Source organism: Momordica charantia (assembly GCF_013281855.1).
Source record: "Momordica charantia cultivar OHB3-1 chromosome 8 unlocalized genomic scaffold, Mcharantia_2.0 BLBB01000008.1, whole genome shotgun sequence".
Classification (NCBI taxonomy): Eukaryota; Viridiplantae; Streptophyta; class Magnoliopsida; order Cucurbitales; family Cucurbitaceae; genus Momordica; species Momordica charantia.
Genome location: NW_028275166.1, coordinates 16,946,147 through 16,962,713, shown reverse-complemented (window position 1 = coordinate 16,962,713; position 16,567 = coordinate 16,946,147). Strand labels below are relative to the sequence as shown.

Here is a 16,567-nt window from a genome sequence, read left to right as displayed (position 1 = left end):
GGGCTTGCGGCTTCAAACGAAAGGGAAGGGTGGAAGAAGATGAGGAAGGAGAACAAGATGGGCTAGGGTTGTTTTGTTTTAAATTCCCCTTTTTCTTTTGTTTTGCAACATAAACTCACTTGGGCTAGTTTCTTTTGTTTAAGGCCCATTTACCCAATCACTCCCTGTTAACAAAACCAATAATGTAATTTCGTAGTTGGTCCAATGGCCCAGAGCAAATGTCACATAGCAGAATCCGTACTAAACCATAACTTAATAAATACTACACGCTACTAACTCACCACTAACTCTGTAACAATACACACTAGCCGAGATGCACACTTAAATTAAATAAAGATCACTGATGAGTCAAATAAAATAAAAATAATAATAATAATAAAAAATGAAATAAATAAATAAATCAATAAACAAAATCTATTTGGTTATAAAATTTTCCGGAACTCGGGGCAAGTTAACCTGAGTAACGCGGGGCGTTACACTTATTTATTTTTATTTTAAATGAGAAACAAAAACGACAGGTTTTCTTCTGTTCCATTATATATTATATGTTACACAATCTAGTTTTTTGATGGGTGGATTTAGAATTATTTATTTTCATCGGAAAAGTTAGTCACCACATAGTTTCGTAGTGTGTTTGTTGTCCATAGGTTTATGATTAAGTTAATGAAACTTTTTATCAAACTTCAACACGATTGAACTTTAAAAGTGCTTCAAACTTCATCGCAACTTACTTTTAAAAGTATAATTGGAAGATGGATAGACATTGGATTAAGCTAAGAGATAGGTTTTCAAGAGAGTATGTAGAAGGGGTTTTACAATTTATAGAGGTTGCCAAATTTCATGTTAACGAGTTGGGAAAAACGAGATGTCCGTGCAAAAAATGTCAAATTGTATAATGGCAACTACTGGATGTAGTGGAACAACACGTATTCGTTAATGGGATATCTCCTACTTATAGTCAATGGATACATCACAGAGACCCTTTGAACATAGATCGATATGCAAGTGACACACCGCCGTCCCATGATGACTTAAGTAGGGAGTGTAATGTTACCAGAGAAGAAAATGAGGTGTTCGACATGCTAAACGAACTGATAGGTCCAATGGTAGAAGATGATGAAGACGAAGACTTTGCATACGGCACACGGTTTTGAAAGAGACTATTCGAATGAGTTTGAGGACTTGATGAATGAAACAAGTCAAGAATTGTACTCTAATTGTACACAAGTTACCTCGTTGGAATTTTTGATCAAGTTGATGCATATCAAAGTGCTTAATAAGTGGAGTAATAAATCATTAGATATGTTACTTCAATTATTGAAGGTAGCATTTCCAACTGGGGCGAACATACCTAGTTCATTCTATGAAGCAAAGAAAAAACTGCGTGGATTAAGATTATGAGACAATTCCATCCACGCTTGCAAGTACGATTGTGTACTGTTTTGGAAAGAATTTGCCAACCTTGAAACGTGTCCAGTATGTGGTGAGTCTCAGTACAAAAGCTGCTCTGGTAGTAACAGTAAAAAGATCCCACATAAGATCTTATGTCACTTTCCATTGATACTAAGGTTGAAGCGGTTCTACTCATCAAAACATATCGCAGCTGAAATGAGGTGGCATAAGGAAAGGCGAGTTGATACGGAGGGTGTACTACGACATCCAGTTGATGCCGCCAGATGGAAGCATGTGGATCGTGAATACCCTCAATTTGCATTAGATCCACGAACGTCAGATTGGCATTTGCTTCAGATGGATTCAATCCATCCAGTAACATGAACCATTCATATAGTATGTGGCCGGTTATACTTATTCCATATAATTTGCCACCTTGGAAATATATGAAAGAATCTTATTTTGTCATGTCTTTGCTTATACCCAGACCGAAGTCTCCTGGAAAAGAGGTTGAAGTATACTTGCAACCATTAATTGCAGAGCTGAATGAGCTGTGGACTACTGGTGTGCACACCTATGATAGTTTCAGTGGGGAATATTTTAAAATGCATGCATCATTGTTATGGACCATCAACGACTTTCCTGCATATGGCGATTTATCCGGATGGAGTAACAAAGGTTATCAAGTGTGCCCTATTTGTAAAGAAGACAGATCCTCGTTTAGAATACGTGGTAAAATGTCCTTCATGGGACATTGCCTTTATCTTCCGGAAATACATAGTTGGCATAAGAGTAAACATCATGAGGGGAAGGTTGAACATAGGTCTCCTCTGACTTTAATGGATGGAGATGATATTCTTCACGAGGTAACCTATTTGAACTTTCCACCTTTTGGGAAGCACCCATCAAATCTTCAAAAAAACGAAAGCGATACCTTAATTGGACGGAAAAGAGTATTTTTTTATCTTCCATATAGGTCGAAGCTGTTGATAAGGCATAAACTAGATGTGATGCACATTGAAAAAATGTATGTGACAGTTTAGTCGGCACTTTGTTAAGCGTTGAAGGTAAATCTAAAGATACCTCAAATGCCCGTTTGAATCTACAAGATTTAAAAATCTGCAAAGAGTTACACTTATAGAAACAGGGAGATAAATTTTTAAAACCTCAAGTAGTGTATACCCTTACACGAAGAGATCGGATAGAATTTTGCAAGTTTTTGAAGTCGGTAAAATTTCCTGATGGATTTGTGTCAAATTTATCTCGATGTGTTAACGTTGAAGAAGGAAAAATATGGGGTTTAAAAACACACAATTGTCATGTTTTACTACAACGGATCATTCCTATCGGTATCCGAGTATTTGTAACGAAAGAAGTGAGTACATCTATTATTGAACTATGTAAATTCTTTCGTGCCTTGTGTGCGAAGACAATATGCATCAGTGATTTAGAGCATTTGGAAGCTGATGTTGTACTCCTTCTTTGTAAATTGGAGAAAATATTCTCACCAGCATTTTTTGATGTAATGGTACATCTTGCTGTTCATTTGCCTTACGAAGCGAAAGTAGTGGGTCCCGCTACTTACAGTTGGATGTATCCTACTGAGACAACTTTGTGAACTTTGAAACAATACCTTAAAAACAAAGCTCGTCCAGCGGGTTCAATTGCAGAAGCTTTCATAATGAACGAAGCGCTCACTTTCTGCTCAATGTATTTAACGGGAATTGAAACTCGACATAATAAGGATGAACGTAACGATGATACAAACATTGGGAATAAAAATTATGGGGAGTTTGAAATATTTAGACAGAGCGCACGACCATTGGGGTCCCCAACCTTGTGGAGACTATCAAAGGATGAGAAAAGAACAGTACACTGGTATGTAATGAACAATTGTTCAGAGATAGAGGATTATCGCAGGTATGTTTTTTATCCAATGATTATATCATTTGAGAATAGTTTGACTTTAATAACGTTTCTCACTATCTTGCTCTTAAAAATAGGCAACATTTAAGAATACAACATCCACAAGCAACAAGCACGTCTGACTTATACAAAAAGCACCAGCGTCAATTTTCCTATTGGTTTAAATCTCATGTTAGTGTAATTTTAGAGTTTATACTTCATGACTTTACTTAAAGTGAGCTTTAATCACGAGTCATGTTCGTTTAGGGAAACACTTACAGGTTTTGGAACTACGAGAGCGTGGAAATATATCTCATGATCTCTACTCTTTAGCAATGGGACTAGCCTCTAACGCACGCAATTATAGTGGATGCATTGTGAATCGAATACGTTTTCACAATATTGAGCGCGACAAACGTCGGGTTAAACAGAATAGTGGTATAAGGGTACCCGGAGAAACTGAAGAGATGACAATAATCTTTATGGTGTCTTAATAGAGGTTTTAAACTTGGATTACTATATTAAAAGACGTGTCATCACTTTTAAGTGTGAGTGGTTCGACACGGACTCAAATAAAAAAAATACAGTAGTTAATTTAGGCTTTACGTCAATTAACACATCTCGCAATTGGTACGTGGATGACCGGTTCATTCTTGCTAGTCAGGCTCAACAAGTTTTCTATGTGGACGACCCTAAATTAGGAAAAAGTTGGAAAGTGGTACAGACAGTTCAAACTAAATGCTTGTAGGATGTCCCAGAAGTAGATCACACTGAGAATGACAAAGTACAATCTTTGGAAGTAGAAGGTGGTATTGGAGTTGATGAAGCTATCACAAATCAATCATATTATAGAGATGACGTTAATTCTACGATTGTGGACCGACAAGTCATTCAAGAACAAGCAAATATAAGTACACCATCAATCACGGACGATGAGTTTATAAACGATGAGGACGTTGACATATCTAATGCTAGCAGTTCAAGTCCTGTTGAAACTTCTGTGCCGAATGAGTTAAAAAGTGATTAAGTATGTAATGTTAGTTAGTTGTTACTTTTGTAATGTAAATGCGTGTATTATAGTTTGCTGCTTAACTTCACTTTATAATCTTGATGATGTTTTGAGTCATATGTTGTCGTAGGTATGCCGGGAACTAGTCAACAATTGGCCGGTGATATATTCGAGGATGCATAACGGGATCAAGAGTTTGGAGATGGACCTGATGAAGACACCTCCTGTTCGTATTTTATGGTGTGTTAGTACTTCATAAATATTGACTTAACCAGATTATTTTCTACAGGTAGCACCAGTCGATCGGGTGTACGGATGCATACTCGCTGTGTTGACTAAGACAAGGAGGTGACAAAAAATGGGAGAATCAAAATTGTTATTGACGAGAACCATGATAAGCCGGTATGTGCAAATGCTACACAGTTCTCGAATGTTGTAGGCTCTGTTATTAGAGAAAATATTAGCTCGATGGAGTACACGAAGTGGAAGGAGGTACCAGAGGAAATGATAGGAAAAGCCATCAAACGCGTAATTGTAAGCAATATTTTTACTCGATTCATTAAAATGATACAACATATATATGTCCATTAATTATAATGTTATCGTTTTAGAACTGGTTCGACGTGAACATCTCAAAGGCAAAGATGAAGAAATTCATCTATAAGCAGATTCAATTGACATTTAAGCAGTAGCGGGCATAATTGTATTCCTACTACAAAAAAAAAAATGGAACTCCAGAGATAGCTTGTGGGAAGCCACATGGACGAATTAAGAAGCTAGATGATTGGTACAAGTTGTACGATAAATGGGAAACTCTTGAATGGAAGGTACACTCTCATTTTTCCTTATTACAACTTTAAGTAACATGTTAGATTGTGTGCTGATCGCCAATTGTTTTTGTTCATAATTAAGGAAAAATCAGAGACAAACAAAAGGACTAGGTCAAAGGTCACTTACAATCATCGGGTCGGGTCTAAAACATTCGACTGTATGCAACAAGAACTGGTAATTATGCATAATTGATATTTACACATATTATTACAGTATGTTCTGCACTGACATATGAAATTCATGTGCAATGCAGAAAGACAAGCTTGGGGTGGAGATTGGTCCCGTAAAAATATTTAAAGAGACGAGATATAATCCTAAAAAAGGATGGGTAAACCCCATGCCGAAACAACATATGTAAGTTTTAGTTTGTTAAGTATACATTACGGACTGTATTCGGTCCTCGTTCCGAATTCGTCTTAAGCATGGGGTTGGGCCCAGCACCAGGAGCGAAAAGAGGAAGCTCATCCAACGATCCAAGAGTCATGGAGGAACTAAATGTGACAAAAGATGAATTGAGGTAGACTAAAGAACGTTTGGACAATACCGGAAATCGCTTAAGCCGGACTGAAGAATGTTTAGCCAAAGATCTACGAGAGTTGAATAACCTCAAAAACTTATTCGAAAGTTTCATCAGTCAATCTTTAGGCAGCTCATTCCCCATGTCTGAATAGGCATAAAGCATTTACTTAGGTTTTTGAAGCTTTTGAAACATATTGAACGTGTAATTTCAAGAATCTTTGGAACACGTGAACTTGGATGATATTTTGGTTAGATATTTTGGTATTTGATATTTTGGTTTATGATATTTTGATATTTGATATTTTGGTATTTGATCTTCAAATGAGGTCTCTCAAGTATGTCGGGATTGAAATCAGCCTATTTTAAAAAAAAATTAAATAAATATTGCTAACGTTTTTGGTAAAAACGTCGGTAAAATTCTAAATATACCGACGTTTTCAAAATGTTTGCAAAATAGTAGATCTGTTAACGTCTTTCGAAACGTTTGCAGAATATTAGATTTGCCGACGTTTTTCAAAATGTTAGCAGAATAGTAGATCTGCCGACGCTATTCAAAACGTTGGGATAATAGTATATCTGCCAATGCTTTTGAAAACTTTGGCAAAATAGTAGATCTGCCAACATTTTGAAAAATGTCGGCAGATAGAAGTTTTTGTCAACATTTTGAAAAACGTCGACATATTAAAATTTTTGCCGAACATTTTGAAAAAAGTTGGCAGGTGTAAACTTTTGCCAACATTTTGAAAAACGTTGGCAGATGAAAACTTCTGCCAACGTTTTCAGAATTTTGACAACTATGCCAACGTTTCTGTAAAATGTTGGCAGAAGTTTCTATTTGCCAACGTTTCTTTAAAACGTTGGTAGATCTGCCGACGTTTAGGAAACATTGGTGGAAAGTTAGCTCTACCAACATATTTTGAACGTTGGCAAAAGTATTGTTTTGCCAATATTTTTTAAAAAAACGTCGGCAATGTGCTTTCCCAACGCACTTCTGACGACGTTTTTGCCTACGAAATTATTCCAAACGTAAAAAATATCGTCGAGAGAAGTCATTTTCTCTCGACGAAAATAAAATCATAGGGACAATTATAAGTTTTGCCGAAGTTACTACAGAAACGTTGGGAAAACCCCTATATTTGCCAACGTTTTCTACATAATGTTGGCAAATATTCTATTTCTTGTGACGTTTTATAAAAAACGTTGAGAATATGGGCGGATAAATTTAAACACACTAAAGTTACGTACTAAATATTTTGACGTTTTAATAAAAACGTGGGGGCAAAGATTCATTGTCCCAACATTTTTACAAAAACGTTGGGAGAAAATCACTCATTGTCCACGTTTTATTAAAGAAGTTGAGAGAAGTAATCTTATCCCAACATTTTTAAAAAGGTTGGGCTAACATAATATATCCCAACGTTTTATTAAAAGCGTTGCAATAAGTAATCTTATACCAATGTTTTTACAAAAACGCTAGGACCAGTGCCCATCGTTTTATTAAAAGCGCTGATATATATGTTATTTCCTCTGACGTTTTGCAATAGTGGGAATATGGATTAATAAATTCAAACATACTAAAATTATACGCTAAATATTCCGACATTTTAATAGAAGTGTGGAGCAAAGATCCCTTCTCCCTACATTTTTACAAAAACGTTGGGAGAAAATCACTTATCCATACGTTTTACTAAAAACATTGGGAAAAGTAATCTTATCCCAACGTTTAATAAAAGTGTGGGGCAAAGATCGTTTCTCCCCACGTTTTTGTAAAAACGTTGGCAGAAAATCACTTATCCCCACGTTTTACTAAAAGCGTTGGGAAAAGTAACCTTCTCCCCGTGTTTTTTGTAAAACGTTGGTAAAAGATCACTTATCCCCACGTTTTATTAAAAACGTTGGGGGAACTAACCTTCTCCCCGTGTTTTTGTAAAAATGTTAGTAGAAGATCACTTATCCCCACGTTTTACTAAAAATGTTGGGAAAAGTAATCTTATCCCAACGTTTTAAAAAAAGCATGGGACAAAGATCCCTTCTCCCCACATTTTAATAAAAACATTGGCAGCAAATCACTTATCCCTACGTTTTACTAAAAACGTTGGGAAAAGTAACCTTCTCCCCATGTTTAATTAAAAACGTTGGGGAAGTAATCTTATCCCAACATTTTTGTAAAAACGTTAAGATAGCATAATATATCCCAACGTTTTATTAAAAATGTTGAGAGAAGTAACATTATCCCAACATTTTTACAAAAGACGTTGGGATAACATAATGTATCCCAACGTTTTATAAAAATGTGTTGGGGGTATTATTTTAATATAAATTTGAAAGTTAGAATATTTTAAAAATTAGTTTTGAAAATAGAAATATTTACAAATAAAACCTTGAAAATGGCAGCCACAATCATCAAAGATTTAAAATATTTCTCCCAATGTTTTTGTAAAAATTGTTGGGATAACATAATCTATCCCAATGTTTTATTAAAAACGTCGAGAGAAGTAACTTTATCTCAACGTTTCTACAAAAAAGTTGGGATCACATAATGTATCCCAAGGTTTTATAAAAATGTTGAGGGTATTATTTTAAAATAAATTTGAAAAATATAATATTTTAAAAATTAGTTTTGAAAATATAAATTTAAAAAAAAAACACCTTGAAAATGTCTACCACATTCATCAAAGTTCTAAAAAATTTCTCCCAACGTTTTTGTAAAACATTGGGATAACATAATGTATCCCAATGTTTTTAAAAAAAACGTTAGGAAAAGATAATTTATCCCAACATTTTTAGAAAAAGTTGAGAGAAATTCTTGGATACCAACATTTGTTAGAAAACGTGGGGAGAGGATAATTTATCCCAACGTTTTAAAAAACATTGGGATAATCTTTTAAATTTTTTTCTTTTTTTTTGTGAGAATCTTTTAAAACGATTTAAATCTTCAACATTCTATGTTTCCCCAACGTGATATTAAAAAATGTGGGGAAAGGATAACTTATCCCGACGTTTTTTAAAAGGTTGGGAGACATAATAATCTTTTCCAACATTATTTTAAAATTGTTGAGATAAATTAAATTCTTAGATTTTGTAATTTCAGAGTTATAATTTTGGGTAAATAGAACTTAAAGTTTAATTTCGTTAGATTAAGATAAATTAAGTTTTCGAATATTGGAAGAGATTTTTAATTAAGTTTTATTCCGAGACTTTAGAAATTTAATTTTCCTTTTGGATTTTATTCTTGGTTTTTAAACTTAAGTTAATCTCCTGATTTATTTTCCCAAATCCTTTTTGGGGTGAGTTTTATTTTGAAGAAACAGATTAAGAACAAATCTCTACTCATTTATAAGGAATTAGTCTATCCTTATTTGTTTTGATTTATTTGGGCTCATTCCTTTTTTATAAAAGGAAAGAAAATTAAAGAAATTGATTGAAACAATAAAAACCCTAAACACCCACGTCTCTCTTCTTCTTCACCCTCGAGTTTTCGGGTTATTTTATGTTAAGATTTAAATTGTGCCTTTAGATTTTCCCCTAAGCTGATAATTTAAATCCTTGAATTTTATAATTTTGAAGTTCTAACTTTTGGTAATTAAAATTTAGGTTTAATTTTGTTGGATTCAGATAAATTTAATTTTTAAATTTTGGAAATAGGTTTTTAATTAAATCTTAATCCAAAGTTTTCGGAATTTAATTTCCCATTTTAGATTTTATTATTGAGTTTTAAATATAAGTTAATCTCTTTATTATTTTCCCAAATCTTTTTTAAAGTGGGTTTTACTATTGGAAAACGATAACGAAAATCCCTCCCATTTATAGGATAATAATCTTATTTATATTTATTCGCTTTAACTTCTTTTTGGTATAAAAAAAAAGGAAACCAAAAGAACCCGTCTTCATCTTCTTCTTCGTCCCTGTAACGCCCCGAGTTTTCGGGTTATTTTATGGTAAAATTTAAATTGTGCCTTTGGATTTTCCTCGAAGCTGATAATTTAAATCCTTGAATTTTATAAGTTTGAAGTTCTAATTTTTTATAATTAAAATTTAGGTTTAATTTCGTTGGATTAAGATAAATTAAGTTTTTAAATTTTGGTAAGACATTTTTAATTAAATCTTAATCCATAGTTTTGGAAATTATTCTCTCTTCTGGATTTTATTGGTTTTAATTTTAAGTTAATCAATCTTTTAGTATTTTCCCGAATCCATGTAAAGAAAGTGGGTTTTCTTATTGGAAAAGGATTAGGAAAAATCTCCAGCCACAAATCTTATTTTGTTATATTCTTTTGTTTGGTAAAAATAAAAATGGGGAGAAAAAAATAAAACAAAACTAAAGAAACCCTAAACACACCCATCTTTTCCCCTTCATCTTTTCCCCTTCATCTTTTCCCCCTTCTTATTCTTGTTTCTTCTCCTTCTTCCTCTTCCTTATCCTAGCCGCCGCCCCCCCCCCCCCCCCCCTCTCGTTCTCCGACGGCCCAACTAAGAGGTAGCGGCGACGGTTTTCGACAGCAGCAGCGAACGGCAACAACGGAACCACCTCCGATGGCCTTGAACAACAGCAACGACACGATCATCCCGATGAGTCTTCAGCGTCCCTTAGCAGCACGAACCCGTGGTCGCCGGCATGGGTATCCAGTAGCAGCGGTTGGCACACGAAACCTCCAGCGGTAGCAATGGCGTTTTGGTTCCTCCGACATCGTTTTCTTTAGATCCGACGACCACAATTCGTAGAGCAACAGCAGTGGCAACTACAAATAGCCCGGATCCGATGACTCTATGGTCCGATTTGCAATACCCAGTCAAGATTCGCGATGTATTCTTCGTTCCAACGACTTTTGGCACTTAGCCGCTCTTTTTTGGAGGCAATTTCATGTTAGCCACACCTAATAGGAGCTTGTTTTGAGTTACCCATCCCCTTCGATATTGATTCGACATTGACCCACTCCTATTTGGATCCAAATTGGCGTTACCTACTCCCTTTGGCATTGACCCACTTCTAAGCCTAAGTGTTTTTAGCGTGAGTTAATAGGTAACGTCTCACCTACCTTTAGTTTCGGTTCAATTTAAGTGGTTTTAGTTATTTTCTAACCTAGAGTTTGTTTGCTTTGATTTAGGAACCCTTTGGCGAGTTTAGTAGTGGGTTAGGAGATTGCATGTTTTAAATTGTGTGCTTTTAACTCTTTATGCTTGTTGAATATGTTTATGGATTATACCGTCAATTATACTCTTGCATTGCTGTGTTCATAAAAACATACTGAGTTTTGTGAGATTTGCTATATTGTTAAAGCATATCCATATATTGTTTCGTGATTAATATATTGTCTGGCCCTCTTTCTTATTTCTAAATTTAAATGACAAACAAAAACGAATTGTTTTATTCTGTTCCATTATATATGTTATGTTACACAACCTATTTTTCTTGATCGGTGGATTAAGATCAATTATTTCTTTTCATTGGAAAAGTTGGTCACCACATGGTTTCGTAGTGTTGTTATCCATAAGTTTATGATAAAGTCAATGAAACTTTTTATCAAATTCCAACAGGATTGAACTTTAAAAGTGCTTCAAACTTCATCGAGAATTAGTTTTAAAAGTATAATTGGAATATGGATAGAGATTGGATTAAGCTAAGAGATAGGTTTTCAAGAGAGTATGTAGAAGGAGTTTCACAATTTATTAAAGTTGTCAAATTTCATGTTAACGAGCTGGGAAAAACGAGATGTCAGTGCAAAAAAAGTCAAATTGTATAATGGCAACTACTGGATGCAGTGGAACAACACATATCCGTTAATGGGATATCTCCTACTTATAGTCAATGGATACATCACGGAGACCCTTTGAACATAGATCGATATGCAAGTGACACACCGCCGTCCCATGATGACTTAAGTAGAGAGTGTAATGTTACCAAAGAAGAAAATGAGGTGTTCGACATGCTAAACGAACTGAGAGGTCCAATGGTAGAAGAGGATGAAGACAAAGACTTTGCATATAAGATGCCAACACAGGGTTTTGAAAGGGACAATTCGAATGAGTTTGAGGACTTGATGAACGAAGCAAGTCAAGAATTGCACCCTGGTTGTACACAAGTTACCTCGTTGGAATTTTTGATCAAGTTGATGCATATCAAAGTGCTTAATAAGTGAAGTAATAAATCATTAGATATGTTACTCCAATTATTGAAGGTAGCATTTCCAACTAGGACGAACATACCTAGTTCATTCTATGAAGCAAAGAGAAAACTGTGCGGATTAGGATTATGATATGAATCCATCCACGCTTGCAAGTACGATTGTGTACTGTTTTGGAAAGAATTTGTCAACTTGGAAACATGTCCAGTATGTGGTGAGTCTCGTTACAAAAGCTGCTCTAGTAGTAACAGTAAAAAGATCCCCCATAAGATCTTACGTCACTTTCCAACGATACCGAGGTTGAAGCAGTTCTACGCATCAAAACATATCACAGCTAAAATGAGGTGGCATAAGGAAAAGCGAGTTGAAACAGAGGGTGTTCTACGACATCCAACTGATGCCACCAGGTGGAAGCATTTGGATCGTGAATACCCTCAATTTACATTAGATCCACGAAACGTCAGATTGGCATTTGCTTCAGATGGATTCAATCCATCCAGTAGCATGAACCATTCATATAGTATGTGGCTGGTTATACTTATTCCATATAATTTGTCACCTTGGAAGTGTATATAAGAATCTAATTTTTTTCATGTCTTTGCTTATACCCAGACCGAAGTCTCCTGGAAAAGAGATTGACGTATACTTACAACCATTAATTACAGATCTGAATAAGTTGTGGACTAGTGGTGTACGCACTTATGATAGTTTCAATGGGGAATATTTTAAAATGCATGTAGTATTGTTATAGACCATCAATGACTTTCCTGCATATGGCAATTTATCTGGATGAAGTACCAAAGGTTATCAAATGTGCCCTATTTGTAAAGAAGAGACATCGTCGTTCAGAATACGTGGTAAAATATCCTTAATCGGGCATCGTCGTTATCCTCTAGAAATGCACAATTGGCGTAAGAGTAAACACCATGATGGGAAGGTTGAACGTAGGCCTCCTCCGACTTTAATGGATGGAGATGATATTCTTCACGAGGTAACCTATTTGAACTTTCCACCATTTGGGAAGCACCAATCAAATCTTTAAAAAAACGAAAGCAAGAACTCAATTGGACGAAAAAGAGAATATTTTTTTATCTTCCATACTGGTTAAAGCTGTTGATAAGGCATAAACTAGATGTGATGCACATTGAAAAAAATGTGTATGACAGTTTAGTCGGCACTTTGTTAAGCATTGATGGTAAATCTAAAGATACCTCAAACACCCGTTTGGATCTACAAGATTTAAAAATCCGCAAAGAGTTACACTTACAGAAACATGGGGATATGTTTTTGAAACCTCAAGCTGCGTATACTCTTACACGAAGAGATCAGATAGAATTTTGTAAGTTTTTTAAGTCGGTAAAATTTTCTGATGGATTTGTGTCGAATTTATCTCGATGTGTCAATGTTGTAGAAGGAAAAATATGGGGTTTGAAAACTCATGATTGTCATGTTTTACTACAACAAATCATTCCTATCGGTATTCGAGCAAATGTACCGAAAGAAATGAGTATATCTATTGTTGAACTATGTAAATTCTTTCGTGACTTGTGCGCAATGACAATATGCATCAATGATTTAGAGCGTTCGGAAGCTGAAGTTGTACTCATTCTTTGTAAATTGGAGAAAATATTCCCACTAGCTTTTTTTGATGTAATGGTACATTTTGCTGTTCATTTTCCTTACGAAGCGAAGGTAGTGGGTCTCGTTAGTTACAGTTGGATGTTTCCAATTGAGAGAACTTTGTGGACTTCGAAACAATACGTTAAAAACAAAGCTCGTCCAGAGGGTTCAATAGCAGAAGCCTTCATAATGAATGAAGCGCTCATTTTCTGCTCAATGTATTTAACGGGAATTGAAACTAGACATAATAAGGATGAACATAATGATGATAGAAACACTGGGAATAAAAATTATGGGGAGTTTGAAATATTTAGTCAAAGCGCACGACCACTGGGGTCCCCAACCTTACGGAGACTATCAAAGGATGAGAAAAGAACAGTACACTGGTATGTAATGAACAATTGTTTAGAGATAGGGGATTATCGCAGGTATGTTTTTCCCCAATTATTATATATCATGATCTCTACTCTTTAGCAATGGGACTGGCTTCCAACATGCACAATTATAGTAGATGCATTGTGAATCGAATACGTTTTCACAATATTGAGCGCGACAAACATCGGGTTACACAGAACAGTGGTGTAAAGGTACCAGGAGAAATTGAAGGAGATGACAATAATTTTTATGGCGTCTTGACAGAGGTTTTAGATTTAGATTACTCTGTTAGAAGACATGTCATAACTTTTAAGTGTAAGTGGTTCAACATGGACTAAAAAAAAATACAGTAGTTGATTTAGGCTTTACGTCAATAAACACATCTCGCAATTGGTATGTGGACGACCATTCTTGCTAGTCAGGCTCAACAAGTTTTTTATTGGAAAGTGGTACAGACAGTTCAAACTAAACGCTTGTGGGACGTCCCAAAAGTAGATGACACCGAGAATGACGAAGTACAGTCTTTGGAAGTAGAAGGTAGTACTGGAGTTGATGAAGCTATCACAAATCAGTCATATTATAGAGATGATGTTAATCCTATGCTTGTGGACCGACAAGTTATTCAAGAACAAGCAAATATAAGTACACCATCAATCACGGATGATGAGTTTATAAACGACGAGGACGTTGAAATATCTAACGCTAGCAGTTCAAGTCCTGTTAAAACTTTTGTACTGGATGAGTTAGAAAGTGATTGAGTATGTAAGTTAGTTGGTTGTTAGTTTTGTAATGCGTATAATATATTTTGTTACTTAACCTAACTTTGTATCTTGATGATGTTTTGAGTCATGTGTTGTCGTAGGTATGGCGGGAACTAGTCAACAATTGGCCGATGATATATTTGAGGATGCACAACGGGATGAAGAGTTTGGAGATGGACTTGAAAAAGACGCCTCCCGTTAGTATTTCACAACTATTTTGTGTGTGTTCATTAATACTTCATAAATATTGACTTAACCAAATTATTTTCTGTAGGTAGCACCAGTCGATCGGGTGTACAGATACATACTCGATGTGTTGACTTAGACAAGGAGGTGGCAAAAAAGGCGAGAATTGAAATTGTAATTGACAAGACCCACAATAAGTCGGTATGTGCAAATGCTACACGGTTCTCGAATACTATTGGCTCTGTCGTTAGAGAAAATATTAGTGTTGGAACTTTCTCTACCTTCAAAAAGATTAGAGACTCGTGGAAGCGCACACAGTCACAAATAATACTTGGGAGTAGTCCAAAGTGAATCCTCAAGGACTTGATGCTTTTTTGAATCGAGTAATGCCGTGAAATTGTTCAAATATGCAATTGCGATTTAGGATGAAATATATGATGAAATGTTGTTGTTTGGGGTTTTAACTATCAAACAATTTAATACAACTCAACCTCTTTACTTATTACCTTAGTTTTGATGCAAAACATGGAACACACTTTGTTGGGAAAACGCACCAGCGCAAATCCTGCCTTTTCATGAGAAATTGAGTTCTACTCTTTCACTATCGCTTTTGGTTGTTGCAGAGGTTAGAGTAACCTACAACCATATATCTATTACAATCCTAGGAAATATTTATCAACACATATCCATTATGGGTCAGAGGGTCTATGTCTTGGACCATGTTTTATGCGGCTTTGTCTAAGTTACATCTCATATTGGTTTCCTATTATTTAACTCATCCTTCTTCATTACGCTTGTTTACATGCGTAAAAAGAAGGTTTTAGATGCTGTTTTTACTATGTTTTAACTTTGTATCGGACTTTTTCTCGGTCGTTTGAGTTCTAATTCATGCAAATTCATATATGATGGTTTGTGGTTGGCTTATATTGTATTTATGACATTTTAGGACCATTTGGAGTGCAAATTAATCAAAAGAAGCAAAAAGTCGAAAAAACCTACATGGGAGGCGCCAGGCGCCTGGGAAGGCTGCAGAAAACAGTTTTTCTTCCAACTTTGCCCTTAATGAAACGCGTCTTCCAATGCGTTTTGATGGTTCCAACCGATGCATACGTGTAGAAGAAGTGTTCCACTATCAGTTTGAGCACGATTTAGTCAGTCAAATGAGTTGGAAATGGGTGATTCACCATCGTTTTAGGACCTACCTAACCAATTCTGCACAGCTATAAATTCCAGCAGCTTCTCCACCAAATTCATCAAGTCTTGCTTCCTTCTCTTGATCATTTTTAGTGTTTCTTTGTTGCTTTCTAAAGTACTTTTGAGTTGCTTTCATTAGTTGCTTTTGGTTTTTAAATCCCGAGCACTTTACATTCCTTTATTGAGCTTTGTTTTGTTTCCATTGGTACTTAGTTATTTTCTACTTATTCAAATATATAAAAATCCAGCACTTTGCTTATCTTCCCTTTGCCTTTATTTTATTTTTAGTTAAGAGAGTTGTGTTTTTGGAGGAAAGATCACGTGACACTCCCCCTTGCTTGAAAGAGAAGGGCGAAGCTCTCAATCCCGATAAAAACTCTCCGTTAGTTAACTTTTGTTTTTCACACATGCATTCCAATTTCAACCATTTTACTTGCTGTATTTTCTTCAATATGTCTTTCTAAATTCCCGTCTCTAGCCCGGTTATGGATAGTTAGCCTTTTATTTCTAAAAAGGGTTGCTAAGAAGTAGTGTTTTTGCTTTCCATTCATTGCTCAACATGTTTCCCAAAAAGTTAGGATTTAGAGAAGGCCACTGTAAGTCTTAACAAGTCAATACTGAAAAGGTTGCTTATTTGTATTGTTGAGTGGTTA

The 16,567-nt window shown here is 35.4% G+C and overlaps 1 protein-coding gene, 1 long non-coding RNA gene and 1 pseudogene across 2 annotated transcripts; all 3 read left to right on the top strand.

Annotated features, from left to right (window-relative positions):
* The first annotated feature begins 1,608 nt into the window (after positions 1-1,608).
* On the top strand, positions 1,609-4,324 carry LOC148209653 (uncharacterized; annotated as a pseudogene).
* A 5,629-nt stretch (positions 4,325-9,953) lies between these two features.
* On the top strand, positions 9,954-16,156 carry LOC148209651 (uncharacterized). Its single transcript, XR_015793253.1, has 4 exons — positions 9,954-10,676; positions 14,636-14,731; positions 14,809-14,921; positions 15,667-16,156. It is a non-coding gene; the product is annotated as an uncharacterized LOC148209651 (long non-coding RNA).
* On the top strand, positions 10,671-14,621 carry LOC148209652 (uncharacterized). Its single transcript, XM_088128268.1, has one exon. The coding sequence runs from the start codon at positions 12,916-12,918 to the stop codon at positions 13,870-13,872; it is 957 nt and encodes a 318-aa protein (XP_087984394.1). The 5' UTR covers positions 10,671-12,915; the 3' UTR covers positions 13,873-14,621.
* Positions 16,157-16,567: the final 411 nt, after the last annotated feature.